Here is a 27,335-nt window from a genome sequence, read left to right on the forward strand (position 1 = left end):
CCGCTCCTTGGCGGGCGGCTGATAGGGGGCGGTGCTTGAGCGGCGCGGACCAATCCCGACAGCGCCGCCGGCGTCGGGAAGCCTCCTATTGGCCGGCTCCGCATCGCGCGGGGACCAATCCCCGCCGCCGTTGGTTTGGAAACCGGCGGCGCGCGGCGCGGGGCCCGTAGAAGGGTCCCGGCGGGGCCGGGCGCAGGGTGCGGAGCCGCCATGGCGTCTCGCGGCCCCCCCGGCGGCGGGGAGAGCCGGGCCACGGAGCCCCGCGGGACGCCCCCGTTCCGGGCGGACCCGGCGGCGCTGGCCGCGATCCTCAGCGGACCGGGCCCGGGCCCGGGAGCGCGGCCCGAGGCTCGGCCCGGCGGCGCCGTCAGGGCCTCGCTGGCCGGGCGCGTTCCGCTGCGGCTCGGCTCCCTCCGCACCCAGATGCGCGCCCCCGGTGCCGCCGCCCGCTGCTGCCGCCGCTCAGCGCCCCGCTCCCCGCAGGCCTCGCGGCCGCTCCAGCGCCACCTCGACCGCGCCTCCGGTTTCTCTGTTCGGGCTCCCGGGGGCCCCCCGCGCCCCCTCGCCCTCCCTGCCGCCGCCCCGGTTCTCGAGCGCCGCGGCGAAGCCCCGAAGGGGGCGGCCGGGGCCCGGTCCCGCAGGTGAGGGGAGGGAGCGGGGGAGCCCCGCCGGCGGCTCTCGGCCCGGGGAGGGGACGGGAGGGGACGGGAGGGGAAGGGGAGCGGCCGGTGCTGGGACGCCCCTCCCGGGACCGGCTTTGGGGCTGTCCCGGGGATGCTCGGTTCCTGCCACGAACCAGCCACACACAGGACGAGCGCACCCCGGCCAGCCCCTCCCCCGCTGTTTTTTTTTGGGGGGGGTCCTAACCCCACCCCTAAGGCCCCCCCCGCCCCTGCAGCCTGAAAAAACACACGGACCAGGATCCCTCCGCAGTGGTGAAAGCAGGTGGGTGCCCCCCACCCCCTGCAGCACCCAGGTGTTTGGGTGCTGCCCCCCCCACCCCATAACTGTGCCTCTCCCTCCCCACAGAGACCCTCCCGGCAGCGCTGGCCCCTGTCCTGCCCAGTGAGCAGCTGAGCGAGGCGGGGGGAGCCACGGGGGGCAGACCCTGCCTGGCCCGCCGAGTGCCCGCCCGCGTCCCCTCCTCGGCCAGGGGCACCGCAGGAGCTGCCCGGGGGGCACAGGGGCTCCCACAAACCGCGGGGGGGGCCCAAGCTGAACCGCCAGGTTCCCTCCTTACCCAGGAGAGCGCGTCCGTGCTCCCAGACCGCCCCTCGAATGAAAGCAGCACCCCAGGTACGCCCCCTGTGCCCCCCACGCTGCCGCCCTGCACTGGGGGGGGGCTGTACTGGTGCTCAGGACCCCCCCCGCCTGCAGGCACTGACCCCCCCCGAGCATCTGGACCCTCCAACGTCGGCTTGGCTCGCCGTGTGCCCATCACCAAGGCCATGGTTTGTATGGGGGGGGGGGGTGAAGGGGCAGGTGCCAGTGCTGAGCCCCCCCACCCCAAAATCCCTCTGCCCGCCATCTCGCCCTGCAGCGCTTTGAGGCATCCAAAGAGCGCTTCTTCCGCACGCCGCGCCTCACCCCCCGCAGCCGCGTGTTGGGCACCCACCAGGTGGGTGACAAGCCGGGGGGGTGGGGGTCCAAGCCCACCCCCCTCCCCCCCACGCTGACGGCAGCGTCACCCCGCAGCGCCCCCTGAAGTGGAGACTGGCCCTGTCCCCCCAGCCTGGCCCCAGCACCGATGCTGCTGAGAGCAAGGAGGAGGCCCCACCCTGGGTGAGTGCCAGGGAGCACTGAGCCCTTCGGGGTCCCCCCCCTCAGAGGCTGGGACTTGTGGCAGCAGCGCCCCCCCCCACCTGCCTTGATTTTGGCATCCCTCCCGCAGGAGAACATCGTGGTGCAGCTCTTCAGGGAGGACGAGGGCCAGCAGGAGCCCGAGGGGCAGACACCGGCTCTGCCCAGCACCTCGCCGAGCTCCAGCACGGCTCAGGTGGGGAGGTCCCGGGGGGGTCCCTGTGGAGGTGGGGGGAGGTGTGGAGGATGGAGCCTAACGGGGGGGACCTTCCTCCCAGGACAGGGCCGTGGTGCAGCTCTTCGTGGGGGAAAAGGGCTGGCAGGATGCCGAAGTGATGGTGAACGCGGTGCTGGCTCTGCCCAAGGCTCAGGTGGGGAGGCCTTGGGGGGGGAGATGGACAGAGCCTGGGTGAGGGGAGGGAGACCTGGGGTCAGAGCGGCGGGGCAGGGGGACATTCCCTGGGGAGGTGGAGGGGACCCCGGGGTTCAGACTGGAGGGCACTGCGTGGGGCAGGGAGGCCGGGGGCACCCAGGTGTCGTCCCCCCATTCCGGGGGGTGTCGTCCCCCCATTCCGGGGGGTATCCCACGCAGAGCTGTGCACTCAGGCTTTCCCCCCGCAGCGTGTGACCCTGCTGCTGCAGCTGCTGTGGCAGGATTTGCAGGACCTTCCTGGCGTGACGGAGGTGCTCAGGAACCTTTGGGGTCGTGTGGCCCAGCACGGCCTGGTCCCAGTGTCCCCGCACCAGGGCCCCTGCAAGCACCCGGGGCAGCTGTGACCACGTCCACCCCCCTGGGGCTGGGGGCTGCCCCCATGGGCACCATCGTGCTGCTAATAAACTCTTTTGTGCTGCACGTTGCCGCGGGGTCTCTGTGGGTGCTGGGAGCCCCTGCCCTGCTGCTGCCGCCATGGGGGCCCTGGGTGCTGCCCCCCGGCAGGCAGGGCTGCGCTGTCCCCCCCGTGATGGCTACGCAGTGCCTGCACTGGGGAGGAGGCTCTGGGGGGGGCCAAGGCTGTGGAAACATCTCCCCTTGGCCACCCATGGGGCAGGCTGTAGCGTGAGTGTGGGGGGGATGAGGACGACCTGAATGCATGGGGACACCCCAGGCTGGCAGAGCTGATTTCTGCTTGTGCTGTTTATTATTACTGGGATGGAACAGAAGAGGTGTTTTTAGAAACAGAATCCTAGAATGCTTTGGGTTGGAGGGGACCTTAATGACCACTGACCTTAAGGACACCCCCTCCCAGTGCCCCCCCCCAGCACGCCCCACAGCACAGAACCTTCCAGAGCGCCCCCCCCCACCCAGCCCGGCCCTGCCTCAGCTCTGCCTCCCGCCTGAGGGTGGTGAAGGCTCTGCACCCCCACAAAGGGAGGAAGGCTTGTAGCTCCCAGGTCTTCCATTTTCCCCTTTGTAGAATGGGGGCTATGTTTCCTCTCCTCCAGTCAGTGGGAACTACTTAAACAGACTTCCACAGCCTCTCCTGTATGATGGCCAGTGGCTTAGCAAGTCCACCGGTTCCCTCAGGCCCCGTGGACGTAGCTCACTGGGAAACTACTGGTGGGGACATGGGAGTTGAAATAGTGAGGGGAAAGGGGGACATATGGGAGTGGGGGCACAGGCGAGTGAAAATGGGGGGCACGCTGGGGGGCACGGGGGATTCTCAGGGAGCCTGTTGGTTGTGCTCCCAGATGGCTGCACGACGGCGGTGCTGGAGCGCAGGTTTGCGCTTTTGTTCCAAAGGGCAAAGTGACAGCGGAGCCCAGCAGAGCCTTCTCTTTGAGGCCCCTGAAGCTCTCCTGCAGGCAGCCAGGAGGGGACAGCTCACTCGAGGCCACACCTGAGGAGAAACAAGGTGCTTGTGGCAGAGCCGGGTGAACGATGGCGGCAGCAGGCACGGTGGGCCTGCAGCAGGCTTCCAGAAGCAGCAATGGTGTGAAATGCGTCACAGCTGGCACAGACCGCTGCCCCGAGCACACCTGGGCCGTTGGTCCAAAGGGGAAAGTGGGTTCTGAAAGAGCCGGGCCTTACCAAGCAGCTCGTAGCAGGGAGCAGAAGCTTCACAAGTTACAGGCTGAGCAGCCTTTCCACAAGCCGCGTAAAGCAGAGTCTTGGTCACCATTGTGACCGAGAATGAAGGAAAAAGGAGGCTCCAAAGCGAGCTGTGGAGCTGGCCACGCTGTGCTCTCACCCCTAGAGATTGACCGGCGCATGCACGCGCAGAGCTGACATCCCTTGGAGAACACTCATACTGCTTGCTCACTTGGGTGAGCGTAGGAGCTCCCACCACACCATCCAGACCCTTCCCCATCATTCCCAGCCCCCCGACGACTTTTTCAGTGGGGATCCAGCCACCCCTCTAGACCCTGCCTGGTCATACCATCCCCACCACGGTGGGTATGGTGTTCTGGGTCTGCCTGGGATGGACTCAACCTTCCCCACAGCAGCCCATGCAGCACTATGCTCTGTACTTCTGGCTAGAACTGACTTGATATTGCACCAATGTGTTTTGTCTACTGCTGAGCCGTGCTGGCACAGCATCAGGACTCCCACAGCGCCCTCCCTCTGCCACCCCCCAGCCCCAAATCCAGTCGGCTGGCTGTGGGCAAGAGGTGGGGAGGGGGCATTGCCAGGGCAGCTGACCCAAAAAGACCAAAGGGATAGTCCATACGGCAACGTCACGCTCAGCAATAAAAGCTGTGGAAGGGGAGGGAGAAGGGGGGGAGACACAGGGGACACAGATTCCTTGGTCAAGATCTTTATTTATTCCTCCGATTCCTCCGTTTCTTCCTTCCTCTCCTGCTGCAAGATCTCAGCTCATCATCGCTATCCTGCAGGAGATCACGTAGCTCTGGAGGCACAGTTGTCACCAGGTCATCGTCTGAAACTTCTTCTACCAAATTAGAGGGGACAAATCCTCTCGTGCCATCCGTCAGCTCTCCCACAAACCAGCCGTCTTCATCCATGTCTCCATAGACATAAACGTATTCTCCCGCAGTCAGAGGAAGCTCTGCTTCGGGGTGCTCATTAGGACCCTCGAAAGGATCGTAGCTATATCGAGCTAAAAATTTTCGAAGTTTTAGCGATTCTTCTCCCGAGGACTGCAGGATGAAGGACACATGCTCTGCTCCTGATTCTTCGTTCCCATGCACAGGGCCCTCGTCTGAAAGAAGGCGGCACCCAGGACTGTTGTGTGCGGCATCTGATGTCGAGGTGCTTGTGTGGGATGCCGGGACCTTGGTTGCCTCCTCAGAAACATCAGAGCTGTCTTCGCGGTTGCAAAGGTCATGGGACTGCTCTGCATAGGCCTGTGCTGTGGGAGAAGATGTCACCTGTGGTAGTCCTGAACCGACACGGTTGGATTCTTTTCTTTTTTCTTGCTCAAGTTGCTGAGAGAGCAGCTCCCATTGTTGACTTTGGTGCTGATTCTGTTTCTCTAATTCTCTCAGCTGCGCTTGAGACGCTTGCGTGTCTTCCTCATGTGTCCTTCTTTGCTCTGCCCAAGCCCTCTGCAAATGCTCAACTTCCTCTTTCTTCTTCTGCAGCAGTCGCCTTGTTTCCTCGAGGTCGTTCTCCTGTTGTTGCCTTCGTCCTGCCAGTTGTCTCATGGCTTTCAGTTCACAACCCAGATCTTGCAGTCGTGTTTGAAGACGTTTGGCCTCTCCGATGGCAGAATTTCGCTGCTCTGTCACTTGCACGAGTTTCCCCTTCAGAGCAGCGTTGTCAGATCGAACCTCGTCTATCCGCTCCTTCTGCCCACGGAGCTGAGAATTTTCTTCTGCGCGCCTGGCATTTTCATTTGTCATCTCTCTCAGACGCACTTTCAGCTCCTCGTACCTTTGCTGCAGTCTTGAGCGTTCCTGATCCAGGTTCCTGTGAGGCCTAAGTTTTGTCCCAGCCTCGGTTTCCGATTCCCCTCTCTGCTGCTGGTCGACCTGCTCTGTCTTTGCAGCAGTCTTTCCAGATTTCAGGTCGGTCTCTTTCAGTTGCCTGGTGTTTTCTTTCAGGTGCTTGGTAAGGAGGCCTAGCATACTAGTCTTCTGCTGGAGCCTCTCCACCTCCTCCCCCAGTTCCAGAGCGCTTTCCTTCCCCAGAAGGCGGGTCTCCTCTTGAAGGACACCGCATTGCCTCTGCAGGTCCTCCAGGGCATGCTGCAGATGAGCTTTCTCCTGCAGCAGCTGGCTGTCTCCACTGCCAGGTGGGCAGGCCTCTTGTTGCGCTGCCACCTGAACACCCACGTCTGTGACCGCCCGCCCGCAGCTCTTCCCTTCTCCCTGGAGGTGAGCTTTTAAGCTGGAGTGGGTTGTCTGCTGCCCTCCTCCCCCAGCAGCACCAGATGCACCGGGGCTCTTCGAAGAGCAGGTCCCGGTGGTCCCTGCGCCCAGGCGAGTCTGCAGGCGGTGCCAGGCCGCAGCCCTGTCTTCGCTGTGGGAGGCAGACGGCCTCCCCTCAGCCTGCTCCAGGATGTACTGCTGGAAGAGCCTTCTCTGCAGTTCCAGTTCATTTTGGAGGCTTACGATGCGGGCGGTCTGCTTGCTGTCCTTCCGCCAGTGGAGCTGCCTGTGGACCTCCTGCAGCTTGCTGCGGGCCTCGCTGCTGCTGCTGCAGCCGTGCCTCACCAGCTCCTCGGCCAGCTCCTGCTGCAGGTCCCGCGCCTGGCGGACGGCGTCGTCCCGCTGCTCTTGGAGCAACTCCTGTGCCTGGCGCCACTCGGCCTCCTTCTCACGCAGCAGCTGACGGATCTCTGTTGCCCGCTGCTTCTGGCTCAGCTCCCACAGCCGCTGCAGCTCCCGTGCCCGTTGCTGCTCCCATCTGGAGCGTAGCTTCTCAGCCAGAAGCTGCCGCTCCTGCTCTGCCATCTTCTTTATCTGGCGGGTTTCATCAGCAAAGCGGCGGTGCAGCTCCTGCGAGTGGAGACGCTCGGCCTCCAGCTGGGCCCGCAGCGCCTCCAGCTCCTGCCTGTGCTCCTCCTGCTGCACAGGCCTGCTGGGGGGTCGCGCTGGGCCCCGACGGGATGAGGGGTGACTGTGCGCCACGGGCCCCTGGCCCACACCACCCCGGATCATGGCTTAAGGATTCAGAACGATGAACGTTCACCAAACGCTGCCAGCAATAGCCACCAGCGATCGCACGGCCTGGACCTCTGAGGGACAGCAGCCTCTGAGCCCTCAGCAGACACCGGCTCCCAGCACCGCGCAGCAGCAGAGGTCGCCTCTGCCACTGGCCCGGCCTGGGCGAGCGCGGCCTTATATAGTGTCCGGGTGATGGCGTCATAGAGGAGGGATGATGTCATATGACCTCGTTAACAACCCTTCTAGGGGTTGTTAACCCTCGTTAACAACCCATGCTAATGGCTGTGTAATGCTGTATGTCATCACTACCACGCTTCCCCCACTAAAGGACAGACGTGGTCCAGACCCGTAAGCTGTGCCCGTGCCTGAGGCCTCACAGACACATTCTCGTTGCGCACCTGCGCGGGGGCTGCGTCTGCACTCGTTAACAACCCTTCACCTCCCTCCTCTGCACCCCTTGCGCTGAGGCTGTCGGGGTGTGTCCGGGCGGGCACGCACCATATAAGGTCATATGGCGTCATCCCTCCTTTATGACGTCATCCCTCCTTTATGACGTCATCACCCGGACACTATATAAGGCCGCGCTCGCCCAGGCCGGGCCAGTGGCAGAGGCGACCTCTGCTGCTGCGCGGTGCTGGGAGCCGGTGTCTGCTGAGGGCTCAGAGGCTGCTGTCCCTCAGAGGTCCAGGCCGTGCGATCGCTGGTGGCTATTGCTGGCAGCGTTTGGTGAACGTTCATCGTTCTCATCCCTTAAGCCATGATCCGGGGTGGTGTGGGCCAGGGGCCCGTGGTGCACAGTCACCCCTCATCCCGTCGGGGCCCAGCGCGACCCCCCAGCAGGCCTGTGCAGCAGGAGGAGCACAGGCAGGAGCTGGAGGCGCTGCGGGCCCAGCTGGAGGCCGAGCGTCTCCACTCGCAGGAGCTGCACCGCCGCTTTGCTGATGAAACCCGCCAGATAAAGAAGATGGCAGAGCAGGAGCGGCAGCTTCTGGCTGAGAAGCTACGCTCCAGATGGGAGCAGCAACGGGCACGGGAGCTGCAGCGGCTGTGGGAGCTGAGCCAGAAGCAGCGGGCAACAGAGATCCGTCAGCTGCTGCGTGAGAAGGAGGCCGAGTGGCGCCAGGCACAGGAGTTGCTCCAAGAGCAGCGGGACGACGCCGTCCACCAGGCGCGGGACCTGCAGCAGGAGCTGGCCGAGGAGCTGGTGAGGCACGGCTGCAGCAGCAGCAGCGAGGCCCGCAGCAAGCTGCAGGAGGTCCACAGGCAGCTCCACTGGCGGAAGGACAGCAAGCAGACCGCCCGCATCGTAAGCCTCCAAAATGAACTGGAACTGCAGAGAAGGCTCTTCCAGCAGTACATCCTGGAGCAGGCTGAGGGGAGGCCGTCTGCCTCCCACAGCGAAGACAGGGCTGCGGCCTGGCACCGCCTGCAGACTCGCCTGGGCGCAGGGACCACCGGGACCTGCTCTTCGAAGAGCCCCGGTGCATCTGGTGCTGCTGGGGGAGGAGGGCAGCAGACAACCCACTCCAGCTTAAAAGCTCACCTCCAGGGAGAAGGGAAGAGCTGCGGGCGGGCGGTCACAGACGTGGGTGTTCAGGTGGCAGCGCAACAAGAGGCCTGCCCACCTGGCAGTGGAGACAGCCAGCTGCTGCAGGAGAAAGCTCATCTGCAGCATGCCCTGGAGGACCTGCAGAGGCAATGCGGTGTCCTTCAAGAGGAGACCCGCCTTCTGGGGAAGGAAAGCGCTCTGGAACTGGGGGAGGAGGTGGAGAGGCTCCAGCAGAAGACTAGTATGCTAGGCCTCCTTACCAAGCACCTGAAAGAAAACACCAGGCAACTGAAAGAGACCGACCTGAAATCTGGAAAGACTGCTGCAAAGACAGAGCAGGTCGACCAGCAGCAGAGAGGGGAATCGGAAACCGAGGCTGGGAAAAAACTTAGGCCTCACAGGAACCTGGATCAGGAACGCTCAAGACTGCAGCAAAGGTACGAGGAGCTGAAAGTGCGTCTGAGAGAGATGACAAATGAAAATGCCAGGCGCGCAGAAGAAAATTCTCAGCTCCGTGGGCAGAAGGAGCGGATAGACGAGGTTCGATCTGACAACGCTGCTCTGAAGGGGAAACTCGTGCAAGTGACAGAGCAGCGAAATTCTGCCATCGGAGAGGCCAAACGTCTTCAAACACGACTGCAAGATCTGGGTTGTGAACTGAAAGCCATGAGACAACTGGCAGGACGAAGGCAACAACAGGAGAACGACCTCGAGGAAACAAGGCGACTGCTGCAGAAGAAGAAAGAGGAAGTTGAGCATTTGCAGAGGGCTTGGGCAGAGCAAAGAAGGACACATGAGGAAGACACGCAAGCGTCTCAAGCGCAGCTGAGAGAATTAGAGAAAGAGAATCAGCACCAAAGTCAACAATGGGAGCTGCTCTCTCAGCAACTTGAGGAAGAAAAAAGAAAAGAATCCAACCGTATCGGTTCAGGACTACCACAGGTGACATCTTCTCCCACAGCACAGGCCTATGCAGAGCAGTCCCATGACCTTTGCAACCGCGAAGACAGCTCTGATGTTTCTGAGGAGGCAACCAAGGTCCCGGCATCCCACACAAGCACCTCGACATCAGATGCCGCACACAACAGTCCTGGGTGCCGCCTTCTTTCAGACGAGGGCCCTGTGCATGGGAACGAAGAATCAGGAGCAGAGCATGTGTCCTTCATCCTGCAGTCCTCGGAAGAAGAATCGCTAAAACTTCGAAAATTTTTAGCTCGATATAGCTACGATCCTTTCGAGGGTCCTAATGAGCACCCCGAAGCAGAGCTTCCTCTGACTGCGGGAGAATACGTTTATGTCTATGGAGACATGGATGAAGACGGCTGGTTTGTGGGAGAGCTGACGGATGGCACGAGAGGATTTGTCCCCTCTAATTTGGTAGAAGAAGTTTCAGACGATGACCTGGTGACAACTGTGCCTCCAGAGCTACGTGATCTCCTGCAGGATAGCGATGATGAGCTGAGATCTTGCAGCAGGAGAGGAAGGAAGAAACGGAGGAATCGGAGGAATAAATAAAGATCTTGACCAAGGAATCTGTGTCCCCTGTGTCTCCCCCCCTTCTCCCTCCCCTTCCACAGCTTTTATTGCTGAGCGTGACGTTGCCGTATGGACTATCCCTTTGGTCTTTTTGGGTCAGCTGCCCTGGCAATGCCCCCTCCCCACCTCTTGCCCACAGCCAGCCGACTGGATTTGGGGCTGGGGGGTGGCAGAGGGAGGGCGCTGTGGGAGTCCTGATGCTGTGCCAGCACGGCTCAGCAGTAGACAAAACACATTGGTGCAATATCAAGTCAGTTCTAGCCAGAAGTACAGAGCATAGTGCTGCATGGGCTGCTGTGGGGAAGGTTGAGTCCATCCCAGGCAGACCCAGAACACCATACCCACCGTGGTGGGGATGGTATGACCAGGCAGGGTCTAGAGGGGTGGCTGGATCCCCACTGAAAAAGTCGTCGGGGGGCTGTGGAAAGGCTGCTCAGCCTGTAACTTGTGAAGCTTCTGCTCCCTGCTACGAGCTGCTTGGAAAGGCCCGGCTCTTTCAGAACCCACTTTCCCCTTTGGACCAACGGCCCAGGTGTGCTCGGGGCAGCGGTCTGTGCCAGCTGTGACGCATTTCACACCATTGCTGCTTCTGGAAGCCTGCTGCAGGCCCACCGTGCCTGCTGCCGCCATCGTTCACCCGGCTCTGCCACAAGCACCTTGTTTCTCCTCAGGTGTGGCCTCGAGTGAGCTGTCCCCTCCTGGCTGCCTGCAGGAGAGCTTCAGGGGCCTCAAAGAGAAGGCTCTGCTGGGCTCCGCTGTCACTTTGCCCTTTGGAACAAAAGCGCAAACCTGCGCTCCAGCACCGCCGTCGTGCAGCCATCTGGGAGCACAACCAACAGGCTCCCTGAGAATCCCCCGTGCCCCCCAGCGTGCCCCCCATTTTCACTCGCCTGTGCCCCCACTCCCATATGTCCCCCTTTCCCCTCACTATTTCAACTCCCATGTCCCCACCAGTAGTTTCCCAGTGAGCTACGTCCACGGGGCCTGAGGGAACCGGTGGACTTGCTAAGCCACTGGCCATCATACAGGAGAGGCTGTGGAAGTCTGTTTAAGTAGTTCCCACTGACTGGAGGAGAGGAAACATAGCCCCCATTCTACAAAGGGGAAAATGGAAGACCTGGGAGCTACAAGCCTTCCTCCCTTTGTGGGGGTGCAGAGCCTTCACCACCCTCAGGCGGGAGGCAGAGCTGAGGCAGGGCCGGGCTGGGTGGGGGGGGGCGCTCTGGAAGGTTCTGTGCTGTGGGAGTGCTGGGTGGGGGCACTAGGGGAGGGAACACACGGTGCTGGGGGGCACCCGGGGCACGTAGCTGGGGGTAACTGTGGGGGGGATGCCCTAGAGTAGGAGTTGAACTGGTGAGGGGAAAGGGGGTCATATAGGAGTGGGGGCACACGCAAGTGAAAATGGAGGAGTTCTCCTCCTCCCTGTTAAAGGGGAGCAAAGCTCCCCCCATGGCCTTCCTCCCTTTGTGGGGGTGCACAGCCTTCACCACCCACTGTCCGTCGTACCTGAGAAGTTGTTGCTGAGGGCTATAGAAAATAAGGAGGCGATTGGTGACAGACAACACGGCTTCACTCGGGGCAGATCATGCCTGACAAATCTGGTGCCCTTCTATGATGGGGTTGCAGCATTGGTGGGTAGGGAAAGAGCAACGGACATCATCTACCTGGACTCGTGCAAAGCACTTGCACTGTCCCCCATGATCTCTAAACTGGAGAGGCATGGATCGGATGGACGGACAACTCGGTGGGTAAGGAATTGGCGAGATGGTTGCACTCAAAGAGTAGCGGTCAGAGGCTCAGTGTCCAGGCAGAAACCAGTAACGAGTGGCATTCCTCAGGGATCTGCATATTGACCAGTGGTCAGTAGCACCCAGGGGTGGGTCACTGCCCCCCATACCTGGATTTACCCCACTAAATGCCCTGGTTCAAAGCGCGTCCGTGCTGGCATCTCCTTCGGGCTGCGGGACACGAGCAGGGCCCAGCTGGGCTGTTTGAAATGCATCTTTTACTGTGCCTACAAGCCCTCCAAGCACCCCCGGTGTAGCTCCAGCACCGCCTGTTCCATTCAGTCCAGGGCCTTTGCTGGAGAGCTGCAACTGCAGGGGAAACATCTCCCCTTGGCCTCCCATGGGGCAGGCTGTAGCGTGAGTGTGGGGGGGATGAGGACGACCTGAATGCATGGGGACACCCCAGGCTGGCAGAGCTGATTTCTGCTTGTGCTGTTTATTATTACTGGGATGGAACAGAAGAGGTGTTTTTAGAAACAGAATCCTAGAATGCTTTGAGTTGGAGGGGACCTTAATGACCACTGACCTTAAGGACACCCCCCCCCCCAGTGTCGGCTGTAGTGTGCCCCCCCAGGGCAGGCTGTAGTGTGTGAGTGTGGAGAAGAGATCGACACCTGCCTCTGCATTTGTCCTCCTCGGGAAGTTGTAGAAAGCAATGAGGGGAACATGTCTCAAAAAAACAACAAAAAAAACCCAAACCTGTCTCAAAAGACCGACCTTGCGGTTTGGACAAGAGCCATGGAGCAGCTGAGTCTGTACAAAGGCAGGGGGTCGGCTAGTGGTGATGAAGAAGAGCCACCAACCTTCATCCCCACGACCCCCCGACGACCACCACCAGAAGGCACTGCGCGCGGGGATAGGTTATGCATATGTATAGGCATATTGGGAAACTTCATGCCTATGTAACTCTTTACTGTCTATAACGCAAGCAAGTTGCCGCGTTGGGGTGCGCATGCCTTTGGGAGCTGTCCCGCATGTGCCTGGTGCTGAAATAAACCACATACCTACTTTATAATTCATTTGCTTTGAGTTATCATAGAATCATAGAATATCCTGAGTTGGAAGGGACCCTTAAGGATCATCAAGTCCAACTCTTGATACCGCACAGGTCTACCCAAAAGTTCAGACCATGTGACTAAGTGCACAGTCCAATCTCTTCTTAAATTCAGACAGGCTCGGTGCAGTGACCACTTCCCTGGGGAGCCTCTTCCAGTGTGCAACCACCCTCTCTGTGAAGAACCCCCTCCTGATGTCGAGCCTAAATTTTCCCTGCCTCAGCTTAACCCCGTTCCCGCGGGTCCTGTCACTGGTGTTAATGGAGAAAAGGTCTCCTGCCTCTCGACACCCCCTTACGAGGAAGTTGTAGACTGTGATGAGGTCTCCCCTCAGCCTCCTCTTCTCCAGGCTGAACAGGCCCAGTGACCTCAGCCGTTCCTCGTACGTCTTCCCCTCCAGGCCTTTCACCATCTTCGTAGCCCTCCTCTGTACACTCTCCAACAGTTTCATGTCCTTTTTATACTGTGGTGCCCAGAACTGCACACAGTACTCGAGGTGAGGCCGCACCAGCGCAGAGTAGAGCGGGACAATCACCTCCCTTGACCTACTAGCGATGCCGTGCTTGATGCACCCCAGGACACGGTTGGCCCTCCTGGCCGCCAGGGCACACTGCTGGCTCATATTCAACTTGCTGTCTACCACGACCCCCAGATCCCTCTCTTCTAGGCTGCTCTCCAGCGTCTCATCGCCCAGTCTGTACGTGCAGCCAGGGTTTCCCCGTCCCAGGTGCAGGACCCGGCACTTGCTCTTATTGAACTTCATGCGGTTGGTGATCGCCCAGCTCTCCAACCTATCCAGATCCCTCTGCAAGGCCTTTCCACCCTCATTCGAGTCCACAACTCCTCCAAGTTTGGTGTCATCAGCAAACTTGCTCAAAATACCTTCTATTCCTACATCCAGATCGTTTATAAAAATATTGAAAAGTACCGGCCCTAATATGGAGCCTTGAGGGACCCCACTGGTGACCGCCCGCCAGCCTGACGCAGCCCCATTTACCATAACCCTTTGGGCCCTGCCCGTTAGCCAATTGCTCACCCATCGTATGATGTTTTTATTTAGCTGTATGGTGGACATTTTGTCCAGTAGGATCCTATGGGAAACCGTGTCAAAAGCCTTGCTGAAGTCCAAAAAAATCACATCAGCTGGTTTCCCTTGGTCCATCATACGGGTGATCTTATCATAAAAGGAAATCAGGTTAGTTAGGCAGGACCTGCCCTTCACAAACCCATGCTGGCTGGGACCAATGACTGCTTTGTCCCCCAGGTGAGCCTCAATAAGTTCGAGAACCATCTTCTCCATGATTTTACCAGGCACTGACGTGAGACTGACAGGCCTGTAATTGCTAGGGTCTTCTTTCTGACCCTTCTTGTAAATCGGCACAACATTTGCCAGCTTCCAGTCTACCGGGACCTCTCCAAATTCCCAGGATCATTGAAAAATAATTGAGAGAGGTTCCGCGATGACGTCCGCCAGCTCTTTCAGCACCCGGGGATGAATCCCATCCGGACCCATGGACTTGTAGGGATCCAGGTGGAGTAGCAAATCCCGCACACGTTCAGGGTCGGTTGGGAGTTTGTCATCCCCACCATCCCGGTCCTCTAGCTCAGGGCACCCTGGGTCCCGAAGCCCATCATCGGCATTGAAGACAGAGGCAAAGAAGGCGTTAAGCGTCTCTGCTTTGCCTATGTCATTGTCTGTGAGGAGACCTTCCCTATCAAGGAGCGGCCCTATGTATTCTTTAGTTCTCCTTTTTCCATTCACATATCTGAAAAAGCCCTTTTTATTTTCTCTCACAGACACAGCCAGCTTCAACTCTAGGTGTGCTTTGGCCACACGAATTTTCTGCCTACAAACACGAACAGCATCCCTGTATTCTTTCCATGACACCTGGCCCTCCTTCCAGTAGCGAAACACTCTCTGTTTCCGCCTAATCTCCATTAGAATGTTCCTGGTCAGCCACGCCGGCCTCCTGCCCCGCCTGCCTGACTTGCGATATTTAGGAATTGCTTGATCTTGTGCTTCTAGGAGGCATCGTTTAAAGAATGACCAGCACTGGTGGACATCGAGGCCTTCAAGAGCAGTTTCCCAGGGGACCTTGCTGACTAGTTCCCTGAGCAGCCTGAAGTCCGCTTTCCCCATATCTAGGGAAGAGGTTTTGGTGGCACTTTTCCTTCTGTCACCGTAAATTTTGAACTCAACCACTTCATGGTCGCTTTGACCAAGGCGGCCACCAATCACCACATCTCCCACCAGACCCTCTCTGTTTTCTAGCAACAGGTCTAGGAGGGCACCTTTCCTAGTTGGCTCCGTTAGCACCTGCACCAAGAAGTTATCATCTAGGTGCTTCATGAACCTCCTGGACTTGCTCGTGTCAGCCGTGTGGCACTCCCAGTTAACGTCTGGCAAGTTGAAGTCCCCCATAAGGACAAGGGGAGTTAATCTCGAGGCCTCTCTTAGTTCTGTAAAGAATAATTTATCGGCGCTATCGTCCTGGCCAGGCGGTCTGTAATAGACTCCCACAACGACATCCCCTTTATTCGTTCGTCCCTTGATCCTTACCCAGAGGCTCTCAACTTTGCCATCGCCGACCTGAAGTTCCACACAGTCCAGCCCCTGCTTCACATATATCGCCACCCCACCACCTCGCCTACCCTGCCTGTCCCTCCTGAAGAGCCTGTAACCATCTATCGCAACACCCCAGTCACAGGACTCATCCCACCAGGTTTCGCTTATGCCGATGATATCGTAGTTGCAGTATCGAGTTGTGGAGTTCTTCCACGAATCAGTGTCATAAGCAGCAGTTTTCTATCCAGAGAGGCCTCTGTCTGCTCTCACCTGCTCCAGATCATGCTTACTGCCTGCAGCACTTGCTTGGCACCAACACAGGCAGAGAGCTAGGAGCAGGGCTGAGCGTGAGGGAGAGGCCAAGCCCTGCAGCTGCTGCTTGCAGCTCATCTCTTACTCTCAGGAGCACCGGGAACGGATGGGAACACCTCACTAAGGTGGCCTTGTCCCACGCCAGCGCACACAGCCTGGTCAGAGACGTGACAGATGCAGGAGGGGTTCTGAGAGCAAGCCCATTCCCCAGTATCCCAAGCACGGGGAGAGGAGAGCCGCATGAAGGGAGAGCCAGTGTTGGGCTGGGGCATGAGCCCCCTGTCAGGCTCTTTCTCACCTGCATCTTGTCATAAGTCTTGGCAAAGACTTATGCAAGTCTTTGTCCGAGTCTTTTCAAAATGAGGGGGGTGTAGCTGCTTCTCCCTCAGGCGGTGGTGGCTTCTCCCATTCTCTTGCTTGTCAGAGGCATTCTGGGGTGATGTGGAGCTCCACAAGTGGAAGCGGCTCGGGCACCTGCTTCACAGAGTGCCTGTGGGATGGATGAGCTGTAACTGATGAGAACAGCCCCAAAGGCCTCCAGCCGTGGCCTGCTCCCCTGTACTGCGTCTGGCTGGGATAGAGTTAATATTCTTAATAGCAGCTTGTAAGGTGCTGTGTTTTAGAGCTGTGGCCAAAACGATGCTGGTAGTGCGCTGAAGTTGTTCGCTTTTGCTGACCAGTGTTTGCACAGCATCGAGGCCTTCTCTAGTTCTTTTACACCTATTTTTACACCTATTTACACTATATTTGTCTATTACACCCGCCCCTCGAGTGAATGGCCGTGGGGTGAGCCAGAGGTTGGGAGGAGACATAACCAGGCAGAGCAACCGTACTAACCAACAAGACGTTCCACGCCATGTAATGTCATGCTCAGCAATAAAAGGGTAAAAGAGGGGGTTTAGAGAGTTATGCAACACATCCTTTCCAGGATTGGTCCCATCACTGGGGATCGGTCATTTTAGAATAGAATGGAATAGAACAGCTCGAGTCGGAAGGGATCTTCAAAGATCATCCAGTCCAACAGCTGAACCACTCCAGAGTTAACTAAAAGTTAAAGCTTATTATTGAGGGCATCATCCAAATGCCTCTCGAACACTGACAGGCATGGGGAGTTACCACCTCACCAGGAAGCCTGTGCCAGTGTTTGACCACCCTCATGGTAAGGCAGTTTTTCCTCAGGTACCGTCTGAACCTCTCCTTGCGCAGCTTTGTGCCATTCCCGTGCATCCTTTCGTCGGTTACCAGGGAGAAGAGATCGACACCTGCCTCTGCATTTCTCCTCCTCGGGAAGTTGTAGAAAGCAATGAGGTGGCCTCTTTGCCTTCTCTTCTCCAGCCTAGACAAGCCAGGTGACCTCAGCCTGTCCTCACAGGACGTGGCTTCCAGCCCTTTTGCCAGCTTTGTTGCCCTGCTCCGGACACTTTCAAGGACGTCCACATCCCTTTTGTGTTGTGGAGCCCAGAAGTGCACACAATACTCAAGGTGAGGCTGCACACGTACTAAATACAGCAAGAAAATTAATTATTAATTAATTAATTAAGATAATTAAATGCAGCAAGACAATTAACGGCTGGCTTTACTGGGTTGAATGCACTCCAGAATGCATTTTGCCCTCGTGGCTGCCAGGACTTGGCTGCTGGCTCACGCTGAGCCTGCTGTGGAGCTGCACCTCCAGAGCCCGTTCTGCTGAGCTGCTCTCTCCAGCCACTCGTCTCCCAGCCTGTGCTTGCATCCAGCATTACGCTGTCCCAGGTGCAGCACCTGGCATCTTCCGTTGTTGAACTTCATGCCGTTACTAATCTCCCAGTGTGCCAATCTGTCTAGATCCTTCTGCAAAGCCTCTCAGCCCTCCACGGAGTCAACGGTGCCTCCCAGTTTAGTGTCATTGGCAAACCTGCTGAGGACCCATTCCTCTCCTGCACCTAGATCTTTGATAAACATGTTGAAGGTAATTGGCCCCAGAACTGAGCCCTGGGGAAGACCGCTAGAGACTGGCCACCAGCCAGATGTAGCCCCACTCACTAAGAAACTTGAGGTTGCGCGCCAAGAAACGTTTCCCGCATCGGGACAAGAGGTTCCCAGCAGGCCCAACAGACCTCTCATTCGTACAGCAGGCCAGCGTGTATGAGTTGTGCGCTCAGTAGTGCCCAGATAATGATGGGGTGTGCCAGGCCCCTGTGTGCACTGCACCCTGTAAGGCTGGGCTGATTGGGGTCACACTGAGGTCTGTTTGATGCCCTCTGCTAGCCCCACACACTGGTAAGCTGCCAAGCAGCCGTTCAGCAGGCATATTTGGCTTTGCTCCATCACTGTTTTCAGCAATAAATCTATTGCTGCTTCTCTCTTAGGAGTGAAGCGCATCATTCCTTTTGCGACACATGGACGAGCACAGATTTCTGAGCTGGGATTCTTGTTGTTTTGTATCGCTCAGAATGGGGTGCATCAAATACCCAGCAGGCCACCAACTGCCCAGCAGCATCATGCAGTCAGCACCAGCCGTGCAGAATGTCTGCGCAGGCCCTTCCCCACTAATAAAAGACCACAGTTTATTGGTAGGGTTATTGATAAAGGGCCACAGTTTATTGGCAGGGTTAGAAGAGAAAGGGTCTTCCCTTTTCTTCAAGGTTCCCTTTTCTTTTCAAAGTTCATCTGGTGGATGGCTTCCAAGGGCAGATGCCAGCCCTGGAGGAAGGATCCAGTGGAGGATGTCCCTCTTCAGCAGGACCAGGATGAGGAAGGCGAGCTGCAGGCCGGCAAAGGACAGCACTAATCTCCTGCAGAACAGAAGAAGGTTCAGACAGAGCCAGGGATAAATTCATCCTCTTTAAACCCTGCCATGGGACCCCGTGCCATGCTGGGAGCAACATGTGCCGCTCAGGATTGGGGTGAGGAACCTGCCTATCCCCCTTGGCTCTGCTGTACTTTGAGGGCCACCCCCCACCTGCTTCCCCAACCCAGGAAACAAAGAAATGCTGAGGCAGTTTATCCTGGAGAGGTCAAAAGCTGCCTAATGCCTTGGGAGCCACGACCTGCGAGAGCAACTCACCGCAGCCAAGTACTGATTCTGTGCCTCCTTGACGCCAACTCTTCATCCTACAGGACAAGGCAAAGCAGGGCCACGTGTTAGGGCACGTGAGCCAGGGAAGGCGTTGGGGGCGCTCAGACCCCCTCCCTCGTTCCCACTGAGGTGAATGGCCCCATGTCCTCTGGGGCCAAGTCCAGACCCTCCCCCCGCAGGCCCACAGCAGGGGTATAGCTCCTACCAGCTGCGCAGCCACCATCTCCTGCATCCAGGTCTTGGGCGCCTCGGCCGCCTGCATCCTCTTCCCCCTGCTACAGACACCACAGAGTTTCTGGGCTGTGAGAAGAGACCTCGGCCAGGACCTCCCCCTTGACTGAGGTGGCCAGGAGGAGCTCAGGGTGCTGCCCAGCCTCTGCTGGAGCAGGGATGAGGCATCTCATTGTCCCAGCACCGCACAAACCCACACTCACCCCCTGCACCCTCTGCCTTCTCCGTGCCCCAGGTCTTGGGGGCGCGGGGGGCTCTGACAAGAGGCTGGGAGCTGCTCACAGTCGTGCAGCATTGCTAAAAGGAGTCAAGAGTTGCTCAGAGAAGCTTGGAGCTGCTTAGGAGAAGGCAAAGGGCTCTCCAGAGCAGCCATGAGGAGCTGAAAGGAGCCCCCAAACTGTCTGTGACACGGGTGCCTGGAAGCTGTACAGCTCCTCCCCGCCGTCTACCCCTGGTCGGGGTCAGGGCCCTGTCCCCACTCACCTGGCAGTTTGCGTTTTGAAAACCTCCCTTCTCTCCTGGAGGTTCTTAATCTCCTCCCTCAGAGCCTGGAGAAGCAAAGGATCAGGTTCTGAGACTACCCACACATGCTTGGACGGGGCTTCCCCCCCCCCCCAAACATGTTGATCTCCCCTCCCTCCTGCCCTCAGGACCTTGTTGATACTGGCTCTTTCAGCAACAGCCTCTTCCAGCTCTGCACATCTCCGTTTGCACTGCAAAGCAACCGGGACAAATTGCACGGAGTCAGGGTGGGAAAGGGCATCCCCAGTCTATCCCCAGGGCTCTGCAAGGCCAGGCCAGAACCAGGGCAGCAAGCACTAAGGCATTCTGGGGATCGCACCACTCCCCAGCAGCTCTGCCCTGCCCCTGTTGGACTTCTGCCTCTGGGTTACAGACCTTTAGGAACTCCTCCAGCGCCGCTTCCACACCAGCCCTTGCCTGAGCGACCTGCGCCAAGACCTCCGCCATGTTCTCCAGGGACTCCTGTGCATGCTCCAGGGACCCCTTCGCACCCTCTGCCTCCATGGCTTCACCTGCACCTGCACCTGGGGGAGCAGCCCTCTTTGTACCCTTCGAGGCGGCCGTGTCACAATGACAACCATGGTGACACCATGGTGACATGGCCACTGCTGCCCACTGGGACATGGCTGCCACTGCTCTGGGGCTGGTGCCAGAAGTGAGCTGTGGAGGGACGCTTCCCAGCCCTCCATTAGCACCCAGGGCTGGGTCACTGCACCCATACCCCTACATCCACTTCCCCCTGGCCACCTATGCCTCTCGGTCGACTACGGCAAGAAGTCCAAGCTGGAGTTCTCCATCTACCCGGCCCCACAGGTCTCCACGGCCGTGGTGGAGCCCTACAACTCCATCCTCACCACCCACACCACGCTGGAGCACTCTGACTGCGCCTTCATGGTGGACAACGAGGCCATCTACGACATCTGCCGCAGGAACCTGGACATCGAGAGGCCCACCTACACCAACCTCAACAGGTTGATAGGCCAGATCGTGTCCTCCATCACGGCCTCCCTGCGCTTCGACGGGGCCCTGAATGTTGACCTGACCGAGTTCCAGACCAACTTGGTGCCGTACCCGCGCATCCACTTCCCCCTGGCCACCTATGCCCCCGTCATCTCGGCCAAGAAGGCTTACCACGAGCAGCTCTCGGTGGCCGAGATCACCAACGCCTGCTTCGAGCCGGCCAACCAGATGGTGAAGTGCGACCCGCGGCACGGCAAGTACATGGCGTGCTGCCTGCTGTACCGCGGGGACGTGGTGCCCAAGGACGTCAACGCCGCCATCGCCACCATCAAGACCAAGCGCAGCATCCAGTTTGCGGACTGGTGCCCGAGTGGTTTCAAGGTGGGCATCAACTGCCTGCCTCCCACGGTGGTGCCCGGGGGGGACCTGGCCAAGGTGCAGCGCGCCGTCTGCATGCTGAGCAACACCACGGCCATCGCCGAGGCCTGGGCCCGCCTGGACCACAAGTTCGACCTGATGTACGCCAAGCGTGCCTTTGTGCACTGGTACGTGGGCGAGGGCATGGAGGAGGGGGAGTTCTCGGAGGCGCGGGAGGACGTGGCCGCTGAGAGAGGGAGTTCAGAGAATCTTAGCAAATAGAGATAGAGCGCTGACAGTATTAAACTAGTGGATGCTGCTGAATGTCTTTGCTAACCATTTTGCATCGTGCAAATTAACTGAAGCAAGAAGCCTTGGGCCCCTTACCACGTTTAGTTCCTCATAAGAACGTGAAGTAATCTTAAGAAAGTGGCAGAAATTGGTCCTGCAGTTTGGACAAGAGCCAAGCAGCAACTGAGTCTGCGCAAAGACAAGAGGTCAGCTAGCGGTGGTGAGGAAGAGTCACCAACCTTCATCCCCACAACCCCTGGCGACCACTACCAGGAGACACTGCGCAAGCACAGATGGTAGGAGCTTGTGGAAATGACTTCTTGGATCTAATTTTAATATAAAGCGGGGACAGGTTATGCATATGGAGAGGCTTATTGTGAAACTTCAGGCACATGTAACGCTTTGTTGCATATAACCACGGCAAGTTGCCGCGTCGTGAGAGCACGACTCACGGCTTTGGTGAGACAACCCCCCGTGCTGCCCAGTTCCGAATAAACGTCCAGAGAAGGGCAACGAAGCTGGTGAGGGGTCTGGAGAACAAGTCTTATGAGGAGCGGCTGAGGGAGCTGGCATTGTTCAGCCTGGAAAAGAGGAGGCTCAGGGGCGACCGTATCGCGCTCTATAAGTACCTTAAAGGAGGCTGTAGCGAGGCGGGGGTTGGTCTATTCTCCCACGTGCCTGGGGACGGGACAAGGGGGAACGGACTAAAGTTGCGCCAGGGCAGGTTTCGGTTGGGTATTAATAAGAACTTATTTACCGAAAGGGTTGTTGGGCATCGGAATGGGCTGCCCAGGGAGGTGGTTGAGTCGCCGTCCCTGGAGGCCTTTAAAAGACGTTTAGATGTAGAGCTCGGTGACGTGGTTTAGTGGAGGACTTGTTAGTGTCCGGGTGATGGCGTCATAGAGGAGGGATGACGTCATATGACCTCGTTAACAACCCTTCTAGGGGTTGTTAACCCTCGTTAACAGCCCATGCTAATGGCTGTGTAATGCTGTATGTCATCACTACCACGCTTGCCACACTAAAGGACAGACGTGGCCCAGACCCGTAAGCTGTGCCCGTGCCTGAGGCCTCACAGACACATTCTCGTTGCGCACCTGCGCGGGGGCTCCGTCTGCACTTGTTAACAACCCTTCACCTCCCTCCTCTGCACCCCTTGCGCTGAGGCTGTCGGGGTGTGTCCGGGCGGGCACGCACCATATAAGGTCATATGGCGTCATCCCTCCTTTATGACGTCATCCCTCCTTTATGACGTCATCACCCGGACACTATATAAGGCCGCGCTCGCCCAGGCCGGGCCAGTGGCAGAGGCGACCTCTGCTGCTGCGCGGTGCTGGGAGCCGGTGTCTGCTGAGGGCTCAGAGGCTGCTGTCCCTCAGAGGTCCAGGCCGTGCGATCGCTGGTGGCTATTGCTGGCAGCGTTTGGTGAACGTTCATCGTTCTCATCCCTTAAGCCATGATCCGGGGTGGTGTGGGCCAGGGGCCCGTGGCGCACAGTCACCCCTCATCCCGTCGGGGCCCAGCGCGACCCCCCAGCAGGCCTGTGCAGCAGGAGGAGCACAGGCAGGAGCTGGAGGCGCTGCGGGCCCAGCTGGAGGCCGAGCGTCTCCACTCGCAGGAGCTGCACCGCCGCTTTGCTGATGAAACCCGCCAGATAAAGAAGATGGCAGAGCAGGAGCGGCAGCTTCTGGCTGAGAAGCTACGCTCCAGATGGGAGCAGCAACGGGCACGGGAGCTGCAGCGGCTGTGGGAGCTGAGCCAGAAGCAGCGGGCAACAGAGATCCGTCAGCTGCTGCGTGAGAAGGAGGCCGAGTGGCGCCAGGCACAGGAGTTGCTCCAAGAGCAGCGGGACGACGCCGTCCGCCAGGCGCGGGACCTGCAGCAGGAGCTGGCCGAGGAGCTGGTGAGGCACGGCTGCAGCAGCAGCAGCGAGGCCCGCAGCAAGCTGCAGGAGGTCCACAGGCAGCTCCACTGGCGGAAGGACAGCAAGCAGACCGCCCGCATCGTAAGCCTCCAAAATGAACTGGAACTGCAGAGAAGGCTCTTCCAGCAGTACATCCTGGAGCAGGCTGAGGGGAGGCCGTCTGCCTCCCACAGCGAAGACAGGGCTGCGGCCTGGCACCGCCTGCAGACTCGCCTGGGCGCAGGGACCACCGGGACCTGCTCTTCGAAGAGCCCCGGTGCATCTGGTGCTGCTGGGGGAGGAGGGCAGCAGACAACCCACTCCAGCTTAAAAGCTCACCTCCAGGGAGAAGGGAAGAGCTGCGGGCGGGCGGTCACAGACGTGGGTGTTCAGGTGGCAGCGCAACAAGAGGCCTGCCCACCTGGCAGTGGAGACAGCCAGCTGCTGCAGGAGAAAGCTCATCTGCAGCATGCCCTGGAGGACCTGCAGAGGCAATGCGGTGTCCTTCAAGAGGAGACCCGCCTTCTGGGGAAGGAAAGCGCTCTGGAACTGGGGGAGGAGGTGGAGAGGCTCCAGCAGAAGACTAGTATGCTAGGCCTCCTTACCAAGCACCTGAAAGAAAACACCAGGCAACTGAAAGAGACCGACCTGAAATCTGGAAAGACTGCTGCAAAGACAGAGCAGGTCGACCAGCAGCAGAGAGGGGAATCGGAAACCGAGGCTGGGAAAAAACTTAGGCCTCACAGGAACCTGGATCAGGAACGCTCAAGACTGCAGCAAAGGTACGAGGAGCTGAAAGTGCGTCTGAGAGAGATGACAAATGAAAATGCCAGGCGCGCAGAAGAAAATTCTCAGCTCCGTGGGCAGAAGGAGCGGATAGACGAGGTTCGATCTGACAACGCTGCTCTGAAGGGGAAACTCGTGCAAGTGACAGAGCAGCGAAATTCTGCCATCGGAGAGGCCAAACGTCTTCAAACACGACTGCAAGATCTGGGTTGTGAACTGAAAGCCATGAGACAACTGGCAGGACGAAGGCAACAACAGGAGAACGACCTCGAGGAAACAAGGCGACTGCTGCAGAAGAAGAAAGAGGAAGTTGAGCATTTGCAGAGGGCTTGGGCAGAGCAAAGAAGGACACATGAGGAAGACACGCAAGCGTCTCAAGCGCAGCTGAGAGAATTAGAGAAACAGAATCAGCACCAAAGTCAACAATGGGAGCTGCTCTCTCAGCAACTTGAGCAAGAAAAAAGAAAAGAATCCAACCGTATCGGTTCAGGACTACCACAGGTGACATCTTCTCCCACAGCACAGGCCTATGCAGAGCAGTCCCATGACCTTTGCAACCGCGAAGACAGCTCTGATGTTTCTGAGGAGGCAACCAAGGTCCCGGCATCCCACACAAGCACCTCGACATCAGATGCCGCACACAACAGTCCTGGGTGCCGCCTTCTTTCAGACGAGGGCCCTGTGCATGGGAACGAAGAATCAGGAGCAGAGCATGTGTCCTTCATCCTGCAGTCCTCGGGAGAAGAATCGCTAAAACTTCGAAAATTTTTAGCTCGATATAGCTACGATCCTTTCGAGGGTCCTAATGAGCACCCCGAAGCAGAGCTTCCTCTGACTGCGGGAGAATACGTTTATGTCTATGGAGACATGGATGAAGACGGCTGGTTTGTGGGAGAGCTGACGGATGGCACGAGAGGATTTGTCCCCTCTAATTTGGTAGAAGAAGTTTCAGACGATGACCTGGTGACAACTGTGCCTCCAGAGCTACGTGATCTCCTGCAGGATAGCGATGATGAGCTGAGATCTTGCAGCAGGAGAGGAAGGAAGAAACGGAGGAATCGGAGGAATAAATAAAGATCTTGACCAAGGAATCTGTGTCCCCTGTGTCTCCCCCCCTTCTCCCTCCCCTTCCACAGCTTTTATTGCTGAGCGTGACGTTGCCGTATGGACTATCCCTTTGGTCTTTTTGGGTCAGCTGCCCTGGCAATGCCCCCTCCCCACCTCTTGCCCACAGCCAGCCGACTGGATTTGGGGCTGGGGGGTGGCAGAGGGAGGGCGCTGTGGGAGTCCTGATGCTGTGCCAGCACGGCTCAGCAGTAGACAAAACACATTGGTGCAATATCAAGTCAGTTCTAGCCAGAAGTACAGAGCATAGTGCTGCATGGGCTGCTGTGGGGAAGGTTGAGTCCATCCCAGGCAGACCCAGAACACCATACCCACCGTGGTGGGGATGGTATGACCAGGCAGGGTCTAGAGGGGTGGCTGGACCCCCACTGAAAAAGTCGTCGGGGGGCTGTGGAAAGGCTGCTCAGCCTGTAACTTGTGAAGCTTCTGCTCCCTGCTACGAGCTGCTTGGAAAGGCCCGGCTCTTTCAGAACCCACTTTCCCCTTTGGACCAACGGCACAGGTGTGCTCGGGGCAGCGGTCTGTGCCAGCTGTGACGCATTTCACACCATTGCTGCTTCTGGAAGCCTGCTGCAGGCCCACCGTGCCTGCTGCCGCCATCGTTCACCCGGCTCTGCCACAAGCACCTTGTTTCTCCTCAGGTGTGGCCTCGAGTGAGCTGTCCCCTCCTGGCTGCCTGCAGGAGAGCTTCAGGGGCCTCAAAGAGAAGGCTCTGCTGGGCTCCGCTGTCACTTTGCCCTTTGGAACAAAAGCGCAAACCTGCGCTCCAGCACCGCCGTCGTGCAGCCATCTGGGAGCACAACCAACAGGCTCCCTGAGAATCCCCCGTGCCCCCCAGCGTGCCCCCCATTTTCACTCGCCTGTGCCCCCACTCCCATATGTTCCCCTTTCCCCTCACTATTTCAACTCCCATGTCCCCACCAGTAGTTTCCCAGTGAGCTACGTCCACGGGGCCTGAGGGAACCGGTGGACTTGCTAAGCCACTGGCCATCATACAGGAGAGGCTGTGGAAGTCTGTTTAAGTAGTTCCCACTGACTGGAGGAGAGGAAACATAGCCCCCATTCTACAAAGGGGAAAATGGAAGACCTGGGAGCTACAAGCCTTCCTCCCTTTGTGGGGGTGCAGAGCCTTCACCACCCTCAGGCGGGAGGCAGAGCTGAGGCAGGGCCGGGCTGGGGGGGGGGGGGGCGCTCTGGAAGGTTCTGTGCTGTGGGGCGTGCTGGGGGGGGGCACTGGGAGGGGGTGTCCTTAAGGTCAGTGGTCATTAAGGTCCCCTCCAACCCAAAGCATTCTAGGATTCTGTTTCTAAAAACACCTCTTCTGTTCCATCCCAGTAATAATAAACAGCACAAGCAGAAATCAGCTCTGCCAGCCTGGGGTGTCCCCATGCATTCAGGTCGTCCTCATCCCCCCCACACTCACGCTACAGCCTGCCCCATGGGAGGCCAAGGGGAGATGTTTCCCCTGCACTTGCAGCTCTCCAGCAAAGGCCCTGGACTGAATGGAACAGGCGGTGCTGGAGCTACACCGGGGGTGCTTGGAGGGCTTGTAGGCACAGTAAAAGATGCATTTCAAACAGCCCAGCTGGGCCCTGCTCGTGTCCCGCAGCCCGAAGGAGATGCCAGCACGGACGCGCTTTGAACCAGGGCATTTACTGGGGTACTGTGTGTTACTGGCATTTACTGTGGGGTACTGAACCGGACTGTGCGGTGGGGCCTGACAAGTGTCCCTACCTTGTGTTGACCTACAGAAGACGGAGGAACTGGTGAGGAGAAGAGGTGCCTTTTCCTGGCTGTGGTGAGCGTCCCCTCAGGTGCCCTGTGCCCACCCAGGTTCCCCTGCAGCGATTGGGATGGCCAGGACGCCTGCTGCGGCGTGTTTGCCCAATGCCGAGGTGTCTTCCTGGGCTTGTGGAGGCTCACGTCCAAGCCTGTCCGAATGAGCAATGAGAAATGCCTGGAGGGGCTGCCTGTGGGGCTCCCAGAACAGCCCCCTCTGGCATGGGTGCGGGATGCGTCCAGCCTGCCCTTTTTCCAGCTCTTTTTCTGCCCCACAGGACATTCTGCCTGATCTTCCTGTGCGTGGAGCTGGCCGTCGCTTTCATGCTGGGTGTCGCGGTGCTCTACGCCTCCTATTACGACCGGGAGTTCTTCTACCACCTGCTGCTTCAAGTGCTGCCAGAAGACATCTTCACTGACCTGGCACACTTCCTTGAAGAGACCCTGTCTCTGGTCAGTGAGGGCGTTCTGCCCCACTGACATCTCCTCTAAATAAAACCGAGGCTGCTCTACCCAGTTCCTCTGTGCCTGTGCAAGAAAGGGAACTGACCAGGAAAAAAACAAGTACTGAGTCCCTCTACAGATAGGTAGGAGAAACTTCACGTTTGCAGGGCCCCGTCCTCCCAGGGGACTTCAAGCACCATCTGT

At 58.5% G+C, this 27,335-nt stretch overlaps 3 protein-coding genes across 8 annotated transcripts; 2 read left to right on the forward strand and 1 right to left on the reverse strand.

Annotated features, from left to right (window-relative positions):
* The first annotated feature begins 141 nt into the window (after positions 1-141).
* On the forward strand, positions 142-27,229 carry LOC310887998 (uncharacterized protein). 6 transcript variants are annotated; one of them, XM_083814308.1, is made up of 9 exons: positions 142-641; positions 899-945; positions 1,030-1,296; positions 1,378-1,451; positions 1,541-1,618; positions 1,696-1,782; positions 1,892-1,996; positions 2,084-2,171; positions 2,422-3,014. In XM_083814308.1, exons 1-9 carry the CDS (start codon positions 211-213, stop codon positions 2,859-2,861), a joined length of 1,617 nt encoding a protein of 538 aa, XP_083670434.1. In that variant the 5' UTR covers positions 142-210; the 3' UTR covers positions 2,862-3,014. The 6 variants fall into 6 exon arrangements, with proteins under 6 accessions (XP_083670434.1, XP_083670438.1, XP_083670439.1 ...); XM_083814313.1 differs by lacking the exon at positions 2,422-3,014 and adding an exon at positions 26,966-27,100 and having other exon boundaries at positions 144-641; XM_083814310.1 differs by lacking the exon at positions 2,422-3,014 and adding an exon at positions 26,966-27,227 and having other exon boundaries at positions 145-641; positions 2,079-2,171.
* On the reverse strand, positions 18,051-19,990 carry LOC310888009 (uncharacterized protein; the record flags this gene model as incomplete). Its single annotated transcript, XM_083814337.1, has 6 exons — positions 18,051-18,449; positions 18,722-18,768; positions 18,939-19,008; positions 19,448-19,512; positions 19,618-19,677; positions 19,862-19,990. The coding sequence occupies 6 exons, from the start codon at positions 19,988-19,990 to the stop codon at positions 18,314-18,316; spliced, it is 507 nt and encodes a 168-aa protein (XP_083670463.1). The 3' UTR covers positions 18,051-18,313.
* On the forward strand, positions 20,085-21,348 carry LOC310888010 (tubulin alpha-1A chain-like; the record flags this gene model as incomplete). The annotated part of the gene is made up of 2 exons (XM_083814338.1): positions 20,085-20,141; positions 20,186-21,348. 2 exons carry the CDS (start codon positions 20,085-20,087, stop codon positions 21,083-21,085), a joined length of 957 nt encoding a protein of 318 aa, XP_083670464.1. The 3' UTR covers positions 21,086-21,348.
* Positions 27,230-27,335: the final 106 nt, after the last annotated feature.

This window comes from Anser anser (genome assembly GCF_964211835.1).
Source record: "Anser anser genome assembly, chromosome: 30".
Lineage (NCBI taxonomy): Eukaryota > Metazoa > Chordata > Aves > Anseriformes > Anatidae > Anser > Anser anser.

Coding starts and splice junctions, on each gene's coding strand:
- LOC310887998 (XM_083814308.1), top strand. CDS start 211: ATGGCGTCTCGCGGCCCCCCCGGCGGCGGGGAGAGCCGGGCCACGGAG. Junction 642..898: donor GCCGGGGCCCGGTCCCGCAG/GTGAGGGGAGGG, acceptor CCGCCCCTGCAG/CCTGAAAAAACACACGGACC. Junction 1,997..2,083: donor CGAGCTCCAGCACGGCTCAG/GTGGGGAGGTCC, acceptor CTCCCAGGACAG/GGCCGTGGTGCAGCTCTTCG.